Below are 26468 nucleotides of genomic sequence, written 5' to 3'. Positions count from 1 at the left end.
GCTGTATCGTGAATAAGCAACGGCCGAAGGGGTTGCAGGCACTCCGCTTCGCGTCGTGCCTAACAACGCCCTTCAGCCGCTACTTATTCACGACACAGCACAGCCTCTCGCACCTTACCGCTTAATTAAAACATGAATAAGTGTTTTGTTTGCACTGCCCAATTTGTTCGTGAGGACGGGTTAGCTTGAGCCGTTTTCCTCCGCTTGTAGATGTTTGGAAGTTAAGGACCTGTTAGCATTCATCCCCCTTCACAGAGCCTGAGGTGTTCTGGTTCCTCAAAAGCTCAAGTTGTTGCTTGATATTGATCTGAATCTCTCTAGGGTTTTCTGCAAAGAATTTAGCTTAACATCAAATGCCTCGAGCTCTTTTAGTCCTCAGTAAAATTCAGTGGTGATTCCATAGTGAACATATATTTATTGAACTGCTTAAAAGTGCACCATATGGACCTTGTGTTTAAAATGGCACTGGAAGTATTGAAGATATTAGTTGAACTATTGCTCATTTGTTTAGGAAGTTTCAATAGATGCTCCGCTTTTCATATTTTTTGCTAATCAAAATTTTGTGTGTCTCCCCCCAAAACTGTAATATATTTATTTATATGAAGGGTTAGTTTCATGCAGAAAAAAATTCGAAAGGAAATGTAGACCATTAGCATCGCGCTACAAAATAACCAAAGAGTTTCGATATTTTTCCTATTTGAAACTTGACTCTTCTGTAGTTACATCGTGTACTAAGACTGACGGAAAATTAAAAGTTTTGATTTTTTTTAGGCAATTATGGCTAGGAACTATACTCTCATTCTGGTGTAATAATCAATGACTTTGCTGCTGTGACATGGCTGCAGCAGGCGTAGTGATATTACACACTGCCCGAAAATAGTCCCCTTGGTTACTTTCAATGGCAGGAGCCGTTTTCGGGCAGTGCGTAATATCACAAAAATGCTAAAAGTGCTAGCACCAGACTCGGAGATCGGCTAAAAATCAAAAACGGTAAAAATCAAATGTTTCAGTCTAGGGGAGCTGGAAAATGAGCCTATTTTCAAAAAAGTGGAGTGTCCCTTTAAGCTGTGACTTTTTATTATTTTTTATAAATCAAAAAGCTTCCTTAAATGTCACAAGGGTCAATTTAAAAATAAGTAAATAAGCTTTCCATTGATGTACGGTTTAGTAGGATAGGACAACATTTGGCCGAGATACAACTATTTGAAAATCTGAGGGTACAAAAAACGAAGCATTAAGAAAATTGCCTTTTAAAGTCCGTAGCAACTGCATCCCCTCACAAAAATAAAAGGTTATATATTTACGGTTGGAAATGTACAAAATATCTTTATGGAATATGATCTTTACTTAATATCATAATTAATTTAGTCATAAAATAAAAATCAGTATTTTTGACCCATACAATGTATTTTTGGCTTCAAATATACCCGTGCGACTTGTTTTCTGGTTTCAGTGTGGTGTTGTGGGCTACACAAGCACATGATAAATGAAAGATACAGTACAGAAATCTTGCCCACTGTTTTTCTTTTTCATTTTATGGCATCCAGGCTATCTTAGATATAAACATTAGACTTAATGGACTTCAATGCCTTTGTGTCTCTAGGGGTTTGGAAAGGGGTATTTCTTTGTTATGTACTGTTGTTAGAAACAGAAGTGTTATGTTGACTTTAAACCAGCTTTGTTACAACAAAGCTTTAATGCTGTGTTATTAAGGCAAGAATTAACTTAACTGCTTTTCCGTGTTTGAATGCATCAAAGGATATTATTTCAACAAACATGCAGCATGTAATCGCTAGTGTTTCATATAACAGCACAAGATTTATCCATTTACAAAGATCATCAGGTTCTCCCTTTGGACTTTCCTTCATTATGAAGAATCCAATCAGAGCCTTTTATTTTACCTCCCACTCATGGAAAATGAGGCCCCTATAGATATATAGATATATATATAGAGCGAGAGAAAGAGATAGTAAAAGAAAGACAGACAGAGCACACACAATGTTTAGTGTGGATCAGACAGAGCCCGTCTGGCAGGTATTGAAACTCTACACGGGTATAGCAGGTTGCTTTTTGTTTGATTTCTTTGTAGATTGACTACACTGGACAATGTGTCCACTACTCTGGCTTACTTTAGTGTTTCTACAGACTACATGATGTAAATAATGATGAGTATGGTACTATTACAAAAAAGTGCTGTAGGTTACAATCAGGGTGGGTGTGTCCCACCTTCCCTGGAAACAATGAATAATAGGCCGGCAAGATCTATTGAAATGTGACCTTGTCTGTAAAAAACAGGTTAAAGTCTCAATTATAAGGTGTCAAGGTTATATTTAATTAATATATTTAATTTTAATAAAAAAACAGTAAATCACACTAATTATTTCTAAATTCCACCCACAGGAATACGTTGGCTCTGCTAAGCTAAGCTGCTGTCGAATCACAACACACTAAACAAACTACACAATCAGAACTCGTTGCGTATTTCTGAAGGAGGGACTTCAAGGAAGACATCAGACTGTTTTTAGACAGTGAAAAAGCGCTATAGAGACAAGTATATTGTGTGAAACATACTGCGTTTTTAGCTTCAATAACACAGGAAAAATGGGACCTTTAAACAAAGAAATCAAACTTTGAGAGAATCTTTTTTAAGCGCTTTTCCCTGTCATGGACCTGTAAATCATCACACCGTTTCCATCTCAAAAACTTTTCGGAGGGCATTTACACATTAGCCTCTTTCACACAGTAATTCTGGTAAATTACCATGAATTTACCAGAATGAATTTACCAGTAAATACAAAAATGTGCTGTTCACACACGCAGTGGCGTTCCGTTATTTTACCAGTAAGAGCATTCATACATCAGTATCAAAATACCGGTAAATTCGAAGTACCTGTACAGGGGTGTGATTCTTCCGGATAAATCCGGAATTCCGGCTTTTGCGACCTGAAAATGAGGCTTTCCTGAATCATGCAAATCCAATTTTTTGTGTGTGCGTGTGGGTGGGGGGTTGCAAGGCACCGTTATAAATAACCGCATATCACTACGCATTAGTCTATTTATTTGTCACGTTGGAACTTCATTCAATGCAGAGCTCACCAAAGAGCTTGCAGTCAGATCTCCGGCGTGTGTTGTTGGCTGCGAATTTTAAAAAAACATGCGTTTGCCAACAAATAGTATGAGAGAAACACATCTTTCACTCTCAACCAAACTAACAAACTAGCCAATCAGAAGTAGAATGGGGAGGGGTCTTTGAGGTGCGACTGAGGTCCAGCAGCTACAGATGCCGCGCGGCCGCGGTGAAGTCGTAACAAGTTACTTTGTCAGCAGGATGAAGAATACGTTTATGAAGCCTAGGTAAGACAACCTAATTGATAAAGGACCTAAATCAGTGGCGCTGGGCATGAATAGAAGGAATAGGCAGAGACAAACAGCATTTTAGTAGTAAGAAAATTAAGAGAACCCGCCAGGTGTTTGCTGCTTTGACAAAACTGTCCGTTTCAAATCAGGCTATGCGAGTAATGTAAATATCAGATTTCTCGTCGAGGTGAAATGCTGTCTCGCAATATCAATATAAAGTTGCGTTTGTGTCAAAACGTTTGCTTGCATTATTATTCTGTAATCACTTACGTTAACGCACGCATATAAGTTACGCAAACCGATCCAGCGTCATCCTGACGAACACACGCATACGTTTGCTCATCTTAATGGTTTGTGAATCTGGCAGTAATGCTTGCGACTACAGAATAATATAATGACAAACACACACATTCATGGATCTGGTTTGCGTGTGTGTGTGTGCGTGCGCGTGCGCGTGTGTGCGTGTAACGCGTAGCTCGACTGTGCCAAAAGAACTATGCAAAAGACAAATGCACTTGACTGCCTTTCCAGAAAGTCATAACATTTGAATTAAGTAACAAATGTTGTAATCAATAATTGATCTGTATTAAATGCCCCCACTAATTATTCTATAAACATTAAACATGTTTTGACCAATAGCAAATCCCATTTATCAAATTGTGTATGTGGCTTGTGTGCCTTATTATTACCATATGCAACCAAAGATTTTACTAAAAGGGTATACATTTGTTTAGAAGAACATAAAAATCCTCATAGCTCTAGTCACTTATTTTTACTCTCAAAATGCACCAGATTGATTTATTTACTTTTAAATGCACAAAATGATTTTGCTCAGTCTGATGCAGTGGCAAGGCTACATAATGATCAGGGTGGCACTTGCCCACGCATTGCAATTGGCCACTCAGATCGATCAACTTTGAGCCCAAATTATATTTCAACTGTATTTCATTTTATATAAATGTGTGTGTGTGTGTGTGTATGCGCGTGCGTGCATATGTATGTCGCCACGTCATGGTAGGTGTGCCGTATATTTTCCTGCTTTTTTGTCCTTTGCCAATCACACCTATGCTGTAGCACGCGGCGAGCTCAGTGTTGTATTTGTAAACAATCCACGTCGTTCATAACCACGGTCCGTATTTTGTTGTTTTCACGTCTGTGGTAAACAGTCGCGAAGTTGCTCATGACCAAACAACATTGAATGAGACGCGTCAAACCGAAAATGCGTTTTTAACAACAGTTTGCACTTTAGGCTTCACAGAGGGCGTGCTAAGGACGTCGGCAATTCGGCGGTAAGCTGTTTTAAACAACTTTGGTGAAGAAAGTTGGACGTAAACTTCAGGTGTGCTCAACTTTCAAGCAGCATGTGTGTGGAAACGTCAGTAAACAGTGCGGGGGTAAACGCGTCATCTGTATTAAAACGCTATGATTGGCCTGAAGCTGTCAGCACGGTCTGACGTCGTCCATTCTAAATGCCGGTAATCCTATAATTTTCGTTCACACACAGCGCTTACCGGTAAATTACTGGTAATCTTACTGTCTTACTGGTAAATTGGGAGCACTGATTTACCGGAAAGGTTCTGTTCACACATGACATGTTAACGGCAATTTACCAGTAAATTACCGGTAAATTACTGGTAATCTTACTGTCTTACTGGTAAATTGGGAGCACTGATTTACCGGAAAGGTTCTGTTCACACATGACATGTTAACGGCAATTTACCAGTAAATTACCAGTAAAGACTGTATGTGTGAAAGGGACTATTGTCTTTTATGATCGGATAGAGAAAACCCTTGAATGACCAGGTGTGAAAAGGCCCTAAGTTATTGTGATAAAAGTCTAGGTTGTATTGGAAAAGTTAAGATAGATAAATCAATGCCACAGAGGACCTTAGTCGAACCCTTGTTACAAATTGCTGATACACGTACTGTAGGTTTGTCCACCCCATCCAAATGTCATTCCTTGCCCTTAAAGTACTTCAGGCACCTTCAGCCTCTTGGGTATATCACCGCCAAAAGACAAGTACAGTCAGTTGTAAGTGCTGTTTTATCACAGTTTATGCTAGAGGGAACGTGTCTCATTATGCCTGCCGGATAAAAGCCGATGTATAACCCACACACACAGTGAGTCATCTGTTCTGTCTACTGTGTACTAGTGATGCACCGAAGTATCGGCCACCGATATTTATCGGCCGATTTTTTATGAATTTGAAACCATCGGCATATCGGCAATAGCACGAGAAAGGCCGATACTGATTGTTTATTAATTAACTGCATAAAGAAATCCATTATATGTAAAAAATGAGTTAATGTTGTTTATCAAATAAATGCTGAATAGCAAAAACCACCTTTGAAGGTTGTCATGCTGTCTTATTATATTTGTTTTAGCTTAATTTGTGCCTCTCTTATTATGTTGGTCAGTTGAATGTTAATTAGATACAATCCATGTTCAGTAAAAATAATTTGATGCAGAAATAAACTAGCTAATAGACCAACTGTATAGTATTGTATACAAGTGTTTAATATCGGTATCGGCATCGGTATCGGCCAGAAGTTGTCTGTTTAAATCGGCATCGGTATCGGCCCAAAAAAATCCTATCGGTGCATCCCTACTGTGTACACACAATGATCTTTACAGAGAACCTGACCTTTACCTGGAATGCAGGCTGATTATTAAGGAGAAATGTCCAAGCTAAGGTCTTTCCTTGATGTGACTGTTTAGCATTAGATATATAGGTTAGAGGCATTTTGGGAAATGGCACCATGGAAACCTTTAATGCCTCTTTCTTTCATGGGGTTAGGGTTAGTTAGAGTAAAGGTTCTGTCTGTATCACAGATTTATCTCCAAAATATAATTTGGTGTTTATATTTGATACCGGTATTGACAATAACTGTGATATTATAAACCGGAATATAGATATCGTGTTAATACTACACACGTGATAATATTGTAAATAATTCTGCAGACATTTAAAATGTTGTCTTATGACCCACAGTGGTTACAAACTCTCTTTCTGCCCCCTTGCTTTATTGTCTTTTGAGTATAATTCATTGACCAAAAATAAAAAAGCCAAACAAACAATACTAAAGATGAATTTTTCATCTATAAATTATAACGATAATACCATTGTTGTAAGGTTTTCGCAACGATAACCCTAAAGTAAAAAAGTCTGATATCGTGACAGCCCCAATGAATGTAGACTTTCATTACAAATGCACTAATTGACTGAGTTTAAATGATTTTCTACAATAGCTAAGTTTACGTTACAGGCTCCATCGTATTGAAAAGCCTTCATGTAAACACCTTAATCAATACGATTGAGGTCGATTGGATTCAAATTTCGATTGTATTGAAAGAGGTGGTGTACTCTGATCAGCAGGAGAAAAGTATGCATGTAAATGCATGAATCGTAGTATTTATCGGATGCAAAAATACCTTGTGCACATGAGCAGAACATTTGTGCTCAAGTTTACGTCTTTATATTTCACATAATTCTCATCACAGGAACATGCAATAGCATGGCAATTGCCAGATGCATTATTAAAACCCGTTAATTGGCGCTGTCCCGTGAGCGGGTCACCTAAGTTTATTTCAATATTTTCTATGTAAATGTTAATCTATCACGACAAACTATATATTGTTGGAAAGGTCTAAGAATGTAGTTTTCATATTTCAAAACCTTTTAGCAGTAATGATAATGCAGTAACTGTAATTTATTCATTTGTGACACAAGTATGCAGCAAACCAGCACAAACCTCAGTTTTTTGACAATTTTATGTATTAAAAATTATACTATATTGCATTTTTATAGATTACAAATAAATGTAAACTGCTTTAAAAAAAATGAATATTTTCACCTCCAGACACTTCCCTAAAAAACGTTGAAGTGTCTTCTTTAAAACAAAAAAGTACCAAAATTAAAACCAAAATTAGGCTTCTAGACCAAAAAAAAGCCAGAGTTATATTAATTTAAAGGTGTATATCACCTTTTCACCAACCCCCCACTCAAAAAGGGCTGCGCCAGTTAAAGGGTTAAGGTAATGGGGTCACGCGCTGTACATTCTGCAGCGTTCATGTGTACTTTCATAACATTTTGTTGCATAAAGCGATAAAATAGCATTGTGCCTTTTGAAAATTATGTTTTTATTGCCTATATCTGAAAACTTCTTAAGAACTTTAAACTTTGACTTTAATCCAGAGATAAAGCGTGAACTCGACGAGAGATGCTGTGCGCTGGGTGGCATTGCCAGGTCCTCTGCTTTTATTAAGGTTAGATTTGAGCTACTGTTTAAAGGAAAACACCACAGTTTTTTATAGTTTACTATGCTCTTACCTCAACTTAGACGAATTAATACAAACCTATCTTTTTTCAATGCTTGCACTTTTAATCTTTGTACAGCGCCTCGTGAATGTGTTAGTATTTAGCCTAGCCCCATTCATTCCTATGGCTCCAAACAAGGATAAATTTGGAAAACAACCAATTACTTCCATGTTTTCCCTATTTAAAAACTGTTACGCGAGTAGTTACATGAGTAAATATGGTGGCACAAAATAAAACTTTTGTTTGGAGCCATAGGAATGAATGGGGCTAGGCTAAATGCTAACATATTCAAGAAGCGCTGTACAAATATTAAAAGTGCACACATTGAAAAAAGATGGGTATGTATTAATTTATCTAAGTTGAGGTAAGAACATAGTAAAATATTGAAAAACTCTGGTGTTTTTCTTTAAACTCTCTGCATGTTGTTTTTTCTGCAGGTTAAAGATGAAAGGATATCGTTGATTAGTTGTTGGTATTTGGGCTGTGTCATTGGGATGCTTTTAGGCTAGTTTTGAATGTCCATTGGGCTGGTTTTGATACGCGAAGCCGGCAACCCTGGATGTGCACCTGCGCAGGCGTTCAGTTCGGATTTTATAGAATTTATATGTAAATGAACATTTTTATCAGATTTCAATGTTTAGGGTTCATGTAAACTGTATTCTAACCTTCAATCGTAACCTTCAATCTGAACAAAATTTTGTGCATGGTTCAACTTAAAGTAAGTAACCTGGTTGCCTTAAAATTTCGAAGTGGTTCAACTTAAAAATTTTAGTTAACACAACATTTTTACACCACTTTTTGAGTTAACTAATATTAATACGTGTCAAAATGTTAAGGCAACCAGATAACTTACTTTATTTGTGGGTTTAACTTAACCCACAAAATGATTTGTTGCATGCAAGCATGCCAGATGCTGTTAATAAAAGCTTTTATTGTATTTATGTAGAAAAATGACGTTGGATATCAGTGTACCCAGATATCATATCAACTATTTGTCAGACACACTACTATCTACGGAAGCCGAGAGAGGACATGCACTATTATTATTTTTGCTTGCTTGTTTTCTCGTGATCATGACTTAATTTCTCGTGATCTCGAGATAACAAAAGTTGTTTTGTCGTGATCACGACTTAATTTCTCGTTATCTCGAGATAACGAAAGTTGTTTTCTCGTGATCACGACTTAATTTTCTCATGATCTCGAGAAAACGATCTCGTTATCCTGCCATGATAATCCAAATGTCATAATGTAATTTCCTGTTCATAATATTTATTCTATTTTGAAGTGGACTGCTAATGTATATGAGTTGGGGTCTTCGCCGTTACCACACTAATGTGTAGATAGACTTAATATATAAATAAAGTTGGACGTTCATGTTCGTGAATTTAGGGACCATCTCTAAAGTAATACTGTACACGTTTCTATCGTCAATAGTATTTAACAGTTTATTTAAATAAATATCAACAAAAAAAAGTGTGCATTAGCTGACAACCACATAAACACGTTGGTTTTGTGACTGTTTGTTGACTTTCAGTCATTCCATTTAAATGCTGTTAAAAGTAGAAACGTGTATTGAGTAACTTAAAGACGGTCCCTAAATTCACCACTGTAAAATTGTAAATATTGACAAATCTATTTCAGCTTGAGCGATCTCTAATCCAAGTAAAATCTAATTTGTTCATCCATGCTAATTGAGCAAAATATGCTTTTGCTGTTTACAAACAAAACAACACGTTCTATCAAGTACACGCAAGCTTTAATCACATCTCAAGAATACAACTTTTGTGATCTCGAGATCACGAGAAATTAAGTCGTGATCACGAGAAAACAAGCAAGCAAAAATAATAATAGTGCATGGCCTCTCTCGGCTTCCGTAACTATCCTTTTGTTCCTGATTGATTTAAATATAAACCGATTGAATTAATGTTACTTGAGCAGATCTCAAGAAGTCACAGAGGAAGAGTCTTTCTCATAATGACCTCACTCAGTAGGACTCAGACACAGATCAGGCCATATAAGGCAAATGACTTGATGCCAGATAAAACCCAGATTGCTCATGAATGGTTGTCTTAGCCCACGAGGAGACACCTGCTTGGGGTCTTACAGCCAAGGAATGCTGCCAGCACGACTGCCTGCAGAAATGTGGTGTGGTGTGCAGGGCACGTCTCCGCTGACATGCCAGTGTGTAGACTACAAATTCAAACTTGAGGCTTAGTGGCACCTAATTATGAAGTACTAAAGGTCTAAAAGCAAGCAGTCCAACAAACCTTTCATTGTCTGGGCTGAATGTAAAATTCAGTGGTCAGCAGATATAAAGCATAGTGCTAAATTGAGCAGCAGAATATAAAGCTTAGCACTTTTATTATTTATACCATAGCAGGCAGTTATTTTCAGTCTGTTTTCAGAAATCTCTAAATCTGTATGTGTCAATTCCTCTTACTATTTTGCTTCTCTTGCATGAATGGTGTGGTAGTTTAAGGGTTTGTGTGATGGTATCAGCAGGTCACCAGGTTATGTAAAGTCCCCCACTTCGCACATACTTCAGCGGACTGTAGTCTCTTTGAAGTTTACGGTGCAGTGGAAACTGTTATGGGTGAGGTCTGCAGTGCCCGTCTGCTGATGAAAAGCTTTTTGCCGGGTTCGCTGATTGTTTTGGCTTTGGGAATCCTGCTTGTTTACAGTAGTGAAGAATGATACCATCACAGTCACTGGCAGTCCTACACACATTTCCAGTTATAATGCACAGTCTGTGCTGGCGCACAAAGCTGAACTGTTGTGGGCTCACCAAATGATATTTATAACTCACTCCAGTCACTGTTTTGTGGGCACTAACACATGTTGTCACATACTATTGGTGTCTGTTTGTTTACTATAGCCCTAAAGTATTTTCATTGCATGTCGTGCCTATAAGTATTAATCTTCGGTTTGTAACTTATGTTTGTTGTCCTGTTGTTGATATATCCCATCTATCCTATCTATCATTTTCCCTATGCAGTTGCATTGCAAGACCCAAGTTAAATAGGGTATATCATAGATTGTTTTATTTTATTTTCGGACAAGCCAGTGACCATCCACTAGTGTTGGGCGATATGCCCAATTTTGAGATCGTCCTATCATCAGCCTACGAGATCGCCAATACACGATAGTATCGGGGGGTGGGGCAGTAGTTTGCTCATTTATTTATTTGAAGGGCTATCACAACGATTAAATAATCATCTAATCGCAATTGTTTGACCTCACCGCGATGATTTCAGATCACCTCAATGATTGCACATCCCTCTGAAAAACACAAGGGGGAGCTGCGGCGCCTGTATGAACGAGACTGTATCAGATGGGGCTCCTTAATTGACATTATTCCGTGATACATTGCAAAGCCATTCAATACAGTAGAAAAAGAATTTAAAGAAATTATCCAAAACTTTAATAAGCAATGAACTGACAGGTAAAACATACATTTCCAAAACAGCAATTCCAAATTTAGGGAAGTGAGGGATGCTATTGACTAAGCAATTTTTTTTTTTTTTTTTTTTTTGCAGCCATTACAGACACGTGGTCCTGTACTTATATGACCTAGTAGGATTGGCTACTATTTAGGGCTTGTTCTGTTATAGTCAGTTTATTTTGAAAGCATTTTTATTTTCAGTTATTTTTCAGACACTTTGTGTTTTTTCCTATTAAGAATTTTTAGTTTTTGAAATGTATATTCATTAAATAATTACTTTTAAATATGTGTTATGTGTATTAATAGTGATGCATCGAAATGAAAATTCTTGACCGAAACCGAAAACCGAAAAAAGGAAACCAAGGCCGAAAAACCGAAACCGAAACACCGAAATAAACTATTATGCCAATTATTAGTACAATTGCATTTATGGCTATCACTGTGTACTAACTTTATAGGGGTGTGTGACGGATAAAAAAACCTCACAGTTCGGATCACATTACAGTTTTTGAGGCACAGATCAGATTATTTTTCGGATCAGCAAAAAGCGGGTGGGAAAAATCTAATAAACAATAAAGAAATTGCAAACATTTATAAAAGAGAACAAAGTTGTACATTAATAAGGTCTGAAATTAGCATTAGGTACAGAAATCAAATTAAATGAATCATAACACAATAAATTAAATATATTATTATTTTTAAGAGCTATTTGTCTCTTTGTCATGGGTTGTTTGATCAACATTAATGACACAGACTTAATCTGTAATCTACATACACTTAAGACATAAACAAATGTTTTTATTAGAAAAAGAATACTGTGGAGCGAATTTTGTTTATATGTGCCCTGTCAATAACAGCGAGATTTTATGTTTGCTTGTTTTTTTTTTAAACGCGTTTCTCTCGTATGTGCACTACCGAGGGCACTTAAACGCGTGCACATACAGAGACCGAGGGTGAATCCCAAACAGAGCAACAGTCGCTCCACATAAAAACGTTACGTTGTTTTTCATTGCTTTATTCGCCAAATGTATGTTAATATATTGCAGTATGAGACGCATTAGCGCGACTCTCTCTGAAGTTTACACATCAAAACATGCTTAATCTTTGCAGACGCGTGCAAACAGCTAGACCGTGAGTGAAACCTGCTTGAGCACGAAGGGGAGGGGTGGGAGACGACTGATCACCGTGAGTGAAACCCAAGCGCTAGCGCACGGATGTGAGGGGCGCGGTTGACATTCATTTTCGGTTTACATTTTCGTCTGGATTTTTTATTTCGGCCCGAAACCAATAATGCTATTTTCGGCCGAAATTTTCGGCAACCGAAATTTCGGTGCACCCCTATGTATTAATATTTACTGCCAGGCTTTGGGAACAATTATGAGAATTAAACGTCAATGCCCTAAAACAGGCAAATAATCAGTAATCGTCATAATCGCCACAATGTACATAATTGTTACAGCCCTATTTTTTTTTTTTACTTATTTATGACAAGTCACTTGATTGGTGGACAAAAAAACAAGGGCAACACTGTCATGACCGCAACATTCTTAAAACTGATGCCATTAATTCATTTATATCATTAAGTCCAAGCGCTCTAAAATTTCCTGCGTGCCAGGGAGTGGGAACAACAAACTCGCCGGTTTTAACCCTCTGCGTGCCTAACAACCTGCAAGGAAATGTCAAAGATATTTCTGATCAAAATATCTTCCTTTGTGTTCATCGGAAAAAAGAAATATATACTTTTTTTTGTAACAACATGAGGGTGCGTAAATAATGACAGAATGTTTATTTTTGGGTGAACTATCCCTTTAAATCAAATTCTGTTTTGCTTCACGACAACTGGAGATTCGCTTAACTGCGTTATCAGTGCTGAATGTTCTGGGAGGTTTGTGTGATTTACTTAAACATCTCCAGCGATCAGATTAGACCGAGCGTTTGCTTTCAAAGAACTGTCACTGACCTAATTGGGCCTGCAACCAACGACAGTATAAAAACACTGGCCGTTCAGGAAACGGCACCGCCCATCAGCCTGGCTGCATATCAGATACTTTCTTGCCAAGTTCTTATCATGAAAACACACAAAAAATGTTTGGTTGGCACTGTAAGTGAATACCAAGCATGTCATCCCTCTCACCACAGTCATGGAGAGGGAAGAAATTCATAGATTTGGCATGGGTCATACAAAACTAAAACCAAGTGGTTGACTATTTTTAGTTTTTCTTTTTAGCAAACCTACATATAGCTGCTACACTTAGCTCAACATTTAAAATCGAGTCATATAACGTTTGCAAAAAGAAAGCTTGGAACTGATCTCAGTACAGCGGGGATCGGCTGTCCTTGTGTGCACGTCTATCTACTGTAGCTGAACAACAACAAAGCAGTCACTGTTCAGCTGTGTGAGACAGAAATGGTGGGCAGTGTGTCTGTGTGAACTGAGGGGTCACTGGCAAATAAAGAGGATCTTGAAAATGGCAATGGTGCCAAGCTAATGTAACATCATTAATGAAAGTTTGTCATGACATGATGGGTTTAAGAAATGCTTAACAAAAACCAATTAAGTCCCCCCCCCCTTAGCATTTTGAAAAAAGTTGCCCACCAGCAGCAGCATTTTTTCTGATTTGCACTGATCTGAAGTTTAATGTCTTTCAGAAAAGTATATAAATGTACAAACATAACATATATCAAATGAAAAAAAGACCATTTGCTTAAAAAAAAATGTTTCATCCTAATTTCATATGTTCTCTTTTTATTTAGTTTTGATATTTTATTTTCAATAAATACATTTCTTCAAAAATATTTTTTTTTTTACAAAAAGCTGAGATAATTGCATTTTTGTAAAGGACTTGTTAGAGATCAGATTCAAATCGATGGAAAAACATAGAGTTTTTACTGTTTTTGGATCAGTGGATGCTTTAGTGTTTTATAAGTTGTGTAAGAGCGCCAACTAGTGAATAATAGCAGAAATATTGATTGACATAAAAACTCATCATTGGCAGGGAAGCGTTTTCTCTTAATTGCAAGATAACTCGTTAATGGCAGGGAAAGAGTTAAAACAATCGTCGCATAATATAATGCACAGTCTTGCTTAGCTTAGTCACTGTTCATAGTTTGAGTTAAAATAGGCTATTCAGAGCCAATATCAAAGATTGGATGTTAGATGTTTTTATGGTGACAGTTTCACCTTCACCTTTGGTCTGATTTCATAAACGTCCTACAAGATCAGATTATCACGTAAACATAATAAGATAATGTAACATTTTATTTCAATATTCATTCAATATTTATGATAAGCTATTTTTGCAATTCACTTTGAAAATGGCTGGGTTGTTTTTGACCCATAATGGGTAAAATATTGGACAGAACACAGACACACCGCTGGGTTTAAATTGACCCAACTGCTGGGTTATTATACCCCATGGTTGCATAACATCAACCCAACGTTGAGTCATTTTGAACCCAACGTTGGGTCATTTTTAACCCAGCATGTGTTCTGTGCAATATTTACCAATTATGGGTCAAAAACAACCCAGCCATTTTTAGAGTGTTTAAATTTCCTTGACTGTCAACATGCTTTGTTCGAAACATTGGTTAGCTTGCTGGCTTTGCTGGCTAAAGGCTTGCAATCTTCCCTAAACAGACCTTATCAGCTCAAGTGGGAATGAGAAAAGATAACAAAGCCGTACGCATGGTGTTAGCGGTTCCTCCCATGATTCTTTGTGTTGATAAGCAGTCGCAGAGGTCTGCCGCAGCGTCTCAGACATCAGCTGCTCAGTCAGCAGGTTTCACCCCTCGCTCCGGTTGAATTGTTAGACCAATTTTCTCTACAGACATATGGGGCTTGTAATGTGGTAGTGGTAGTAGTGTAGTAATACTAAACCTGGAATATAATGAGAATGAAAAGCTATTAGACACTTAGATATTAGGTACAAAATTATGCATTCATATACACTCATGCATTCACTCAAATATTTGATCAAATGTTACATAGTGGTTTATAATAATACTGGGAATGTGCATTCCTTCTATTTGTATCAAATTAAATATGTTGTACACTTTTCAGATCTCATTATGATTCAGCTAAAAACGTTGGGCTGTTGCAAGTGACATTTAATTATTATTGAGTGTCATTCATGCCGACACATTCAACAATAGAGGATATTTGATGCAATTACACAACATTGATGCAATCTATATCTCACACCTCTAGACTGTAATTGTGTCATTTTTAATACAGCACTTGTAATTGTACACGCACCTGTCTTTACATGATATGTTGACTGATGCCGTAAGCCATTTCATTTGTGTTGCTTTGTATTACATCATGTGATTGTCAGGTTTGATTTGATAACAGTGTTGTACTGCTGGAACGGCTGGCATCAGGCATGAATGAAAATGATTTATGCTGAGGTGAAATGAACCCACTGAGAATGAAGCTTTACACTCGTTCACTTTTAATGTTCACAGTATTTGGCAGGAGAACATGTAGAGCTGTATAAACAGGTGTATATGGATGCTTTACATTCTTTTGCGCCTGTCATTGCGATTTGTTTAACTCTTTCCCAACCAGCCTTTTTAAAAAAAGATGCCAGCCAGCACCAGCTTTTTTAATGATTTTCACAAAAGTTTAATGCCTTCCAGAATATGTTCTTCTTTAAATATATAAACAAACAATATATCAAATGAAAGAACAGATCTTCTGCTTTAAAAAAAAAAAGTTTCGTCCTACTTCCTAGGTATGCTTCGATCAATGCCAATCTCCACAAAAAATACGTGGCTGATCACTATTCTGAATCAGACAGCCGATATTATTCACAACCATTTCATGTACTACGGCTTTTGATCAGTCCTTATCGATCTAAAATCGCTGTTAGTTTGAGTCGTTTATAACATGCATTTGAAAAAGCAACACTCGTCAAACATAATCATTATACATATTCTTTATTATCATGAAAATACCTGAATAGGTTTGAAGAACAGCAATATAAATATATCCTTAAACCATTTCCTGGAGCTGCGTGTCATCATAGCTGCGTGTGTATTGTTCTTCGTTTACGGCGCATTTTAAGTTTCTGCACGAGAGCGCCCTCTGGCTTTTGGATGTAGCGGCATTTCACCGTAATTCATTGAGAAGCATAGCAAGCATTATCAAGCAAGCTGATCGATCGGAGCATCCCTAATACCTTCATTAGTTTTCTTTTTATCACCTCTCAAATATGGGTAGGTTTCTTCAAAACAGCCAATTTTGAGCAAAAAGCTGAGATAATTAAATTTTTGTGAAAGACTTTAGATAGAGATAAGATTCAGAGCGATCTTTAAAATATACACAGTGTTCTTTTACTTTCACGTGAGGCGCTATTTCCGGGTTGTATAAGTTGCGGAATCCACCTGGTGGATAAAAGCGGTATTGCGGAAAGATGCAAATTCTCGTCATTGGCAGGGAAGCGTTTTCTCTTAATTGACGAGTTATCTCTCGTCAATGGCGGGGAAAGAGTTGAGGGCTGGTAATGCTTGAGTTTTAACGTAATATGAATTCAATGTGGAACACCCAATAAATATGGGCAACAGGATATGATGTCATAATTCTGGGTTCTGATCTGAATAATTATTAAAAAAAAATTAGGGCTTGGGCGATATTAACTAAAATTCATATTTCTGTAATTTTGGGATGAATGGTCATATATGTCACCTTGAACCATGAGACCAGTCATAAGTCGCATGGATATATTTGTAGTAGGGTTGGGACAACGTTGACGCAAAAAATACGTCGACGCAAAATATGCGTGTCGATTTGTCAGACCCAAAAAGGCGGCGCCGTAGAGTAGTAGCAACCCGAGTGGCTTCAGTCCACGCCGGTTTCACAAATTGACACAGCAAGGGTGAGCAGTGCCTGGCCGCGCGGCGCGTTTTTTTTTTATCAGCGCTCATGTTAACAATCATGCACCCCGCCGCATGAGCAGCGCAAGCTCGCGGCTCTGTAGCAAGAGTGCTGCAATCGTTTCTGCGTCGGTTCTGCTGCGCTGCTCACGCTCAATTAAAGTGAAAGTGCTTTGTTTATGGTTTAAATGCTCGTGGATTTACGCGAAAAAGTGTCATTTTACCATAAAATCATGAATGTGATGCCAAATGTGTATTAAACAGGCATTTGAGCAATTTAACAGAAAGCAATGAAATATGTCACTGTTGCCAGAAGACTGCGCTTTCATTCACTCTCTGTCCAGCAGTAAATGAGTCCTAATCTATCTTAACAAACTTAAGAGAAAGAGATTTAATAATATATGCGCTTCTTAAGTCTATAATTGTGTTTATATCTGTCATTAAATGGACTAGAACAGCACGAAAAAAATTTGGATTAAACAAAAGTTATAAAAATTACACTGACCATCAAAAGGCACATTGAAGAGGTTTTGCTCATAAATGCATATAAAATAAAGTAATTTGAACTTGAGATTTTTATACTGTTAGTAAACTGCACAGTATGAGCTGCAAACGCTTTATTGAATGCTACCTCTGACTAAGAATGCATTATTTTGCACTTGTATAGTCTTTTTATATTTTGAAATTTTAAGAGCAATAAACATATTTTGAAATGTTTACATTCAGATATGTAAATCAACATGTATAAATTGTTATTAGTTAATTAATAGGGAGATAATCGACAATCGAATCGAATTCGAATCGGACTGATAAAATGAATCGTTAGATTAATCGATGCATCGAAAAAATAATCGCTAGATTAATCGTTTAAAAAAAAATAGTTTTTCCCAGCCCTAATTTGTAGCAATAGCCAAAAATACATTATATGCGTCCAAGTTATCGATTTTTGTTGGTTATGCCAAAAATCATCAGGATATTAAGTGAAGATCATGTTTTATGAAGATATTTTTTAAATTTCCTATATCAAAACTGTATTTATCATAAGTAATATGGTGTGACCAGACCTTTATCCTTTGTCGCAGACCGATAACACATGTACAGATTATCCCAATATCTTCAGTGGAATAGATAAAAAGTCTCAGAGGAGTCTTGAAGATACTAATGGTACTTGAACTACCCGCTAGCTCCCCTAACAATAGAATAGCATTGTTGTTTTGAAAAATGGAGGTTTTTAGGACCCTGCCGCTCTCCATCATGTGTAGGATTAGTCATGTCTGTCTGTCTGCTTCCCCCACAGTACGACTGTGTAAGTAGGTTAATGTGAAGAGCCAGAGGGAATCCTACACACATACACACAATCCCACATAGTAGTCCTGCATTACAATGCATACTTGCATAGAGAAAGCTGACTAGAGTACAGACTTCACATGGAATATGAGATGGGAATGGTATTTATTGAAGCCTATAGGTGATTATTATCAGCTCGAAAGTCTTAGCGTCTGAGATCTGTGTGTGTGAACCAAACAGCAGGACAGAAGTACAGATCCTAATAGATCGCAAGAACAGCAGGTTTTAAATATTTAGAAAAGCACTTGGCTGAGATTTCAGGTGCTTTCCTGCCCTCGCTGTAGTTTTAAAAGATAACCATAAATGCTTTTAACTGAATAGAGGTTTGAAGGGGGCGGTCACGCTAGATTTAGTCTTCCTTTCACTTCCTCTCATATGCATGTGAATGTGGGAGTGTGCAGGCATACAAGTAAAATGTAATCTTTGTGTGTTAAAGTTAAGGTGAACTGTTCTGCCATGTTTGACCAACACAGACTAAAAAAATCATTGATTGACTTCTTGCCAAAGCAAACCTTTGGCAGTTTCACATTAGTGGATGCAGTGGCATGTGATATTATGCAATTCATTATTGGAAATTAATTAAATATTGGAAATATAGTAAGTAAGGGACACGGTTTAAAGGGGACATTTCACAAAATATTTTATGGATGGAAAATAAATCTTTGGTTTCCCCAGAGTACACACGTGAAGTTTTAGCTTAAAATAAGATATAGATCATTTATTATAGCATGTTAAAATTGCCCCACTTTGTAGGTGTGCTGTTTTTGGGTGTGCTGATGAAATGCAAACACTGATCGCAATGATGGTGATTTGTTGAAATTGAAACTCAATTGTGCTGTCCTTTATTTATTTATTTATTTATTTATTTATTTATTTATTTATTTATTTATTTATTTATCTATCTCTCTCTCTCTCTCTCTCTCTCTCTCTCTCTCTCTCTCTCTCTTTCTCTGCACTAAATGGCAGTGCCATGGTTGGATAGTGCAGATTAAGGAGTGGTATTATTATAAGCCCCTTCTGACATCACAAAGGGAGCCAAATTTCAATGACCTATTTTTCACATGCTTGCAGGGAATGGTTTACCAAAACTAAGTTACTGGATTGTTCTTGTTCAGATTTTCTAGGTTGGTAGAAGCACCGGGGACCCAATTATAGCACTAAAACATAAAAAAGTCAGATTTTCATGATATGTCCCCTTTAAGGTTCAAACATTAGATATAAATAAACCCACATTTTGTTTGGTGGTGACTGACTGTCACATGTCATATAATGGAAAACAGCAGTGATTCATCATAGGGCACCTTTCTGTATTGTTATCATAAACACAAGTCTAAATGCTCTTTTAATACTCATTGAAATAGTAAACACTAAAATAAAATAACATTTGATTTAATTCTGCCTTTCAAAACTTCACTATACATCTCGTATTGTCATACAGCGTAATGTAAAATTTGTTTTCAATCCTAAAGCTTGCTTTGGTTGTAAAAATGTTATGTTTCTTGTGTGAATTGATCCATTTTGAGTAGATTTAAAAAAGGAAACCTGTATTGAAAGGTTAGAATTATTCTTAATTTAATTTAATAAATTTTATTTGTTTAGAGCTTTTCACAATTGTTTAATTCAGCAGCTTTACATTAATTAAAAGGAGTTTTTTGATTTTTAATTATCTTTTATATTCTGGTCTTGTCTAGACTCAAGTCATTTTGTCAAGCGACACGAGCACCCTGCTGCTTGGCTGAGGGTTTGGCAGGGTTTTAATGCCACTAGCTAAAAGTTTTTTTCATCCAGGATGGGATGGGGTGAGTGTTTCCATGGCGATGTTCTGGGGACGACGAGGAGGGGGGGCAAGTGGTGATCATAATGCAGGTTTGATGGCGAGAGTCTGAGGCCATGGGATGCATATGTAGATGAGAGGAAATCGGCACATGTATGTACTTTAAAGCTCACATAACACACGCTGTTTCTGCATTTCTGATGTAAATCTGGAGTACCTATAGAGTAGTATTACATCTTTTATATCTCCGAAGAGTCTTTAGTTTAATCAGATTTATAAAAGAAAGATTAGCTTTACCGATTCTTTCCGATAACGTACGAAAAATGAAGAAGGAGGAGTTACTGCCGCGGGACGAGCAAGTACGAGTCATGCAACACTATACAACACTGTTTAACTTATGATTCACTACATGTTCGTGTCATTTATATAACATGCACGCGCATATTTCCAACATAAGACAGAAGTCTTACTTACCCCATGCAACTCGTGACCCGGTTGGGACTTTTCAATGAAATCCAGCGCCTCAAACACGCACGCAAAACTCTGCTGCTACCTCGGATAATAAACTATATCCATTGTTTCTATAAGGCTGACTTACTTCTCCTTACATCCAAAAACACACTTCTTCTTTCGTGCCATTGTTGAGTTCTGAAATTAAACAAAGCTGTTGCGTGTGATGTGATGTTTGTAAGTTCTAGCGTCTCCCGCTGATTGACGGGTGGGCGGGGTATTCCGAGGGAAGTGCCCATAAAAAGAAGTGATACGTATAGAAACCCCTGAAATGTCAGCTGGACCCGTAATCGAAAAAACTTTTCGAAACTTGTATGAACCCTGGCGAAGTGCATTCGGCACAGAAATACTCTGTAACACGTCCAACTGCTTTTTTGACACATTGCCTACGTTTAGCATAAGGAAACAACTCTATAACTGTGGTAATAAGTCAGAATGCATGAAATACCATTGAACCCCCCCTTTAAAGGAGTCCTTTTTTGTGAGTGCTTAAAGGTACAGCTTCGGATAAGTATCGATTAATGAATTCATTAAAATGTACATTCTTGTACCTTTTTGTACTTATTTATTAAAATTTAGTTTTCTGTGCTAGTGACACTAAACAGGTTTTTCAAACAGGTTTGGACTACTTTGCCCATCTGCCATGGTTGAACTAGCCAATGGCCCTGCTCCAAACTTACACCAAATCATATGGTATTTGGTCGTGGGGTATAGTCAGGTATTTTTTGTATCAATTTTGAATATATTTGTTAGATTTGTTGTCCTGTCCATATGTGTGTTTAAAACATGTGATGCAAACTTTCAGGAACCAAAAGTGGAGATGTTTGGCCAGGTGCAACTCAAATTATGCCATTATATAATATTTCCCATTTTATTAGCCTTTGTTTAAATCATGGCTTGAACAAACATAAAATAAGGAAGCTATATGTCCCTATTCTATTGTGAAAGTGAGCGAGTATAGATTATTGAAGTGTGTGTGTGTGTTGTTAGTAAGGGTGTGTCCATCATTACTGCATGCTTCATTGCTGCCATCTGGAGATGTCAAGAGATAATTTGACACGGCAATGAAAAGACCCTCATACAAATACACAGGAAGTGTACGGGCACTGTCCAGTCAGCAGAATTAAATGATCAAGTATTCAAATATCTGGATTTCACATCAAACACATTTTTAGACTCATGCATAATATTTCCTGTAATGAGTGATCAGTTCAGTTTGATGTGTAATGGGTGTGAGGTATGGATGTGTAATATCCTGTCTGTGAAATGAATCTGATCTCATTGTATCCCAGCTGCATCTCTCCAGAGACCAAAGCATAACTGGATGCCAATCTTAATCCTCTCTCTTTCTGTACTCTGTAACTCTTCCCATAAGGTTTGCTCTTCAGACATGAATTATACAGGTGCAGTGTTACTTTTCTAAGCATTGGGACTTAAAGTTCCCCTACAGTCGATAATTTAATCATTTACAACTCATATTTGAGCATTTAGGCATATGTGAAGATTTTCCTGTGACATTAATTTCTTCCTGCTTTACAACAGCTTAAATGTATCTCGACACCCTTGACTCATTAAGTATCTGCAGATCTATGAATATGCAAATTAGTCCCCACCTCTAACCAATCGCACAGCTCTGACCATAGATATAAATTATATGAATATTAGGGAATAATATTAAATATAAATATAAAACGAATTAGTCCTCGACCGTACTCTTTCTCACCTTTAAGGACCATAGATGATATATATGTAAATAGATGCTACATCTGGTAGTTTCATACAATGTTTCACACAATGCATATGTAAACTGTGCGTTTGCAGCGCTGATGTTAACAGGACATGTGAAAGCATCACATAGAGCAAAGTAGAGCTGAAGCAACTGTGCTGCAATCGTTTCAGCACAGAGTCTATGCAGCATACATACATTATATCTATGGCTCCAACTGTTGATCGTTTAACTGTGATGATGTGATGTGATTGGGTACATATTTGTGACGTAGGAAACCAAGGTGATTTAAAAAGACACTTCAAACTCCAATTTTGTGAGAGAAAATATTTAGGAACACATAGACATACACTCACCTAAAGGATTATTAGGAACACCATACTAATACTGTGTTTGGACCCCCTTTCGCCTACAGAACTGCCTTAATTTCTTTGTGGCATTGATTTAACAAGGTGCTGAAAGAATTCTTTAGAAGTGTTGGCCCATATTGATAGGATAGCATCTTGCAGTTGATGGAGATTTGTGGGATGCACATCCAGGTCCCGAAGCTCCTGTCCAATTTTGGTGAGCTTGTGTGGGGTCTTCTGTGGTTGTAGCCCATCCGCCTCAAGGTTGTGCGTGTTGTGGCTTCACAAATGCTTTGCTGCATACCTCGGTTGTAACGAGTGGTTATTTCAGTTAAAGTTGCTTTTTTATCAGCTTGAATCAGTCAGCTCATTCTCCTCTGACCTCTAGCATCAACAAGGCATTTTCGCCCACAGGACTGCCGCATACTGAATGTTTTTTCCTTTTCACACCATTCTTTGTAAACTCTAGAAATGGTTGTGCGTGAAAATCCCAGATTGTGAAATACTCAGACCGGCCCTTCTGGCACCAACAACCATGCCAGGCTCAAAATTGCTTAAATCACCTTTCTTTCCCATTCTGACATTCAGTTTGGAGTTCAGGAGATTGTCTAGACCAGGACCACACCCCTAAATGCATTGAAGCAACTGCCATGTGATTGGTTGATTAGATAATTGCATTAATGAGAAATTGAACAGTTGTTTTAACAGAAGTGCTCAGCAATAAGGTTTTCCAGAGTTTGCATTTTATCCCACAATTCATACACATGCTGATCTGAATGCTGAATTGGAGATTTTAAAGTGCAAAATTTAAATTGCCAAAGCCATGAGTGTTTTGGTATGTCTGTGTTAGCCCTGTGATAAACCAGTCACCTGTCCAGGGTGTTTCTCTGCCACAGCCCAATATATCTGTGCTACGTGGTGCAGAAAACCACAGATTTTTCCATAAATAAATAACTAATACATTTATATCTAGCTTAGGATATAACACCTCTGGTGTAGGTGGTTTTCAATAAAAGAGCCACATAGTTGCCAGTAAGCAACCACATAGCAATGCCTGAACAACCACTGAGAACATCATTGTAACCACATAGCAATGCAATTGTGGGAACTCTCTCCTAGCAGAAGAAAAACTAAAATTATGCACTTAGTGTGGGTAACCTTATTTGATTTCATTAGAATCATTCAGAGATGAAGATAACCATCACATCCTGTTTCAGAGGTTTTGATGAGATGACCATATGCCAAGAGTTCCATCTAAATTTATCAGTCATCAGAATCATATACTTCTTAACATTCATTTATTCATAAATCGACCAGGAGAGTCACCTTGTTTGTTTGGCTTTATCGCTCTTTTCCGCTTGTCAGTTTAACTTGAAGCATCGACTGATCAGTGGAAAAGATAAATGATTGTTTGGGATGGAGATATTGATGGCCAGTGTAAGAAAAGAAAATTAAGCGATGCCATAGAGGAATCATTTTTGGTTCCTCAAAGAACCTTTTAGATTTAAGAATGATTTCTTTCATACCTTTTTATGATCTGAAGATTGTCCCCTGGTAACTTTCAATAGCTGGGGACTATTTTCGCAGCTGTGTAATATCATTGCGCCTGCTGCAGTCATGTTACGGCAGCAAAGTCCTTGATTATTACGCCCAAATTTGAGAGTATAGTTCCTAGCCATATCGGCCTAGAAAATCACAACTTTTAATTTTCAATCGGTCTTGTAACTACAGAAGAGTCAAGTTTTAAATAGGAAAAATATCAAAATTCTTCGGTTATTTTTGAGCGCTATGCTAATGGTCTAATCAGATTCAATCTATGCTAATAGTGGGACAGCCAGACCAAAAAAGTGAAGTGTCTCTTTTAAAGGTTCTGCATTGAACCATTTAGACCAAAAACGTTATTTTGTGGCATCATGAAATTTTTGTAGGATATAATGATCATTATTATACAGTACATCATTGTTCCCTGAAATTGATTTGTGTTTAATGTGGCGGTCTCAGCTTTTAGTTTGACTGGAAGTGTGTACTTCTTTCTCAAAAGCAAAGCATTCCTATTACTTCTTTTTCTCATACACACAGGCATCCGATCTATGTTCCCCTCCACCCAAAACCACAATAGCTTACCATACGTGTCCCTTAACCAAAGCAAACCTTAAAGTTCCTCTAGAGAACAACCATTCGCCCATTGCTTGTGTTTTGGAAAGGTGGGGACTTTTAAGAAAGTATACTTCAAGTATTGCAAGTTTGACCCTAAAGTAAACTTTTTGTAGTCCAATATGTACTTTTTTTCATTTGTTTTGAAGAGCAATTTGATAAAAGAAATATATAATGAAAGCTACAATCTAATTGATTAAATGTAATATAAATATATTACTCATACATCTATTATTAAAATCAAATTAGAAACTTTTTGGTGCTTTGAATAAAGCTTGTTTGGGTAATTTAAGTAGCTTGAAAAATTTTTGTAGATTCTGTTTCAAACAATTTTTAATTTCCTTATTTATTTAAAGCCCTGAATGCCTCAGCTTTAGAGATACAGTACAATGATCTAAATGTGGCTCCATTTGTCTCCAAAGAAATATATCTGACCAGCAAATATTGGCCACTTTGATCTCTTCTACATAAAAATCGTACATATGAGTGAACCAGGGTTGACAACCATATGTGGATTCAGCCCAGCTTTAGAAAGATAAATGGGCTCCATGTGGGAAAGTTTTGAAGTTGATATCTTTATCTCTTTCTTTGTGTCTTCTGCAGGCCTTGGCATCTCATCGAGCTTATCTCCTCAGCGCACGAATTCCCACCAAGGTAAGATCATTTCGGTTTTGGTTCGTCTGTCTGAACTGTTTGTTTATCTGCCTGTAATGCTTAAGGGTCTTTCCAAACTGTGATCCGTCTGTTTTTCATTGTACTGTATATATTTGAAACCGGTCACAGTGGTAGCATGGATTTAGGGGATTGGTAAGATTTTCTTTTACTGTATATTTTTGCTAATGCAAATATTAGTAGTAAAATGAATCGAATTGATATTATCTGATACTGATCCAAATTTTAATTTGACATGAACATTTTTAGCTCCATCACCCAGCTCTACTCTTAAACCCTTTTCAAACAGAGATAATGGAAAAAAATACATGGAAAATGCTTTTTCTCAGATTGTTTGATTTGGAATCTGTGCATGCATTTACACACATACCATAAAGATCCCGTAAAGACACATGACATGTTTTAAGTCCTGCACTTGGTAGTTTTTCTACAGCTTCTGAGGTTTGCTAATTATTTGTGATTTCTCTCGAGAAACCACGCACATGCAGTTTAGTTTATGACAGAATTAAAATGAGCGTGTGATGCGCTGTTCTGTTGTGCTGGTGACTGATCTCAGCTTCAGTCCAGTTTTCTGACATTTCCTGTCATGAATGTAAATCTCTGCATGTAAATCCCTCTTTTTAAAGAGCTGGACCATAATATCTTATTACGATGACATGCGCGTCCTTACCACGTCACACCCCTTACTTTATTGTTTCTTCCTCTTGTTCACACGCGGGACGTGTTTGTGTTCACACAGAAGCCTCTCTGACAATTTGACAGAAATTTTCTGGGACCAAAGTGCTGTGTGAATGGGGTTTTGGTGTCTACTGTGGGCTTCAGTGGATTAAGAGCAGTTAGTTTAGTGACCAGCTCTCCTCTGACTCCTCTGATCTGTGTAGAAGATCAACAGGTCATGGTGTGACATCCCATAATGCCTCTGTCCATCCAAGGCTTCCTATTAATG

General features: G+C 37.3%; 1 protein-coding gene across 4 annotated transcripts in view; it reads left to right on the top strand.

Annotated features, from left to right (window-relative positions):
• LOC129447686 (F-actin-uncapping protein LRRC16A) overlaps positions 1 to 26468 on the top strand; it is a 140909-nt gene that overhangs the window by 19457 nt on the left and 94984 nt on the right. For all 4 annotated transcript variants that reach the window (XM_073871859.1, XM_073871857.1, XM_073871858.1 and 1 more), the window contains exon 3: positions 25454 to 25504. In XM_073871859.1, coding sequence (XP_073727960.1) covers positions 25454 to 25504 — 51 coding nt within the window. The remainder of the gene's footprint in view (positions 1 to 25453; positions 25505 to 26468) is intronic.

The sequence above is a fragment of the Misgurnus anguillicaudatus genome, chromosome 10 (assembly GCF_027580225.2).
Source record: "Misgurnus anguillicaudatus chromosome 10, ASM2758022v2, whole genome shotgun sequence".
Lineage (NCBI taxonomy): Eukaryota > Metazoa > Chordata > Actinopteri > Cypriniformes > Cobitidae > Misgurnus > Misgurnus anguillicaudatus.
Note: the sequence above shows the minus strand (reverse complement) of the source record. Positions and strands in the feature narration are given on the sequence as shown.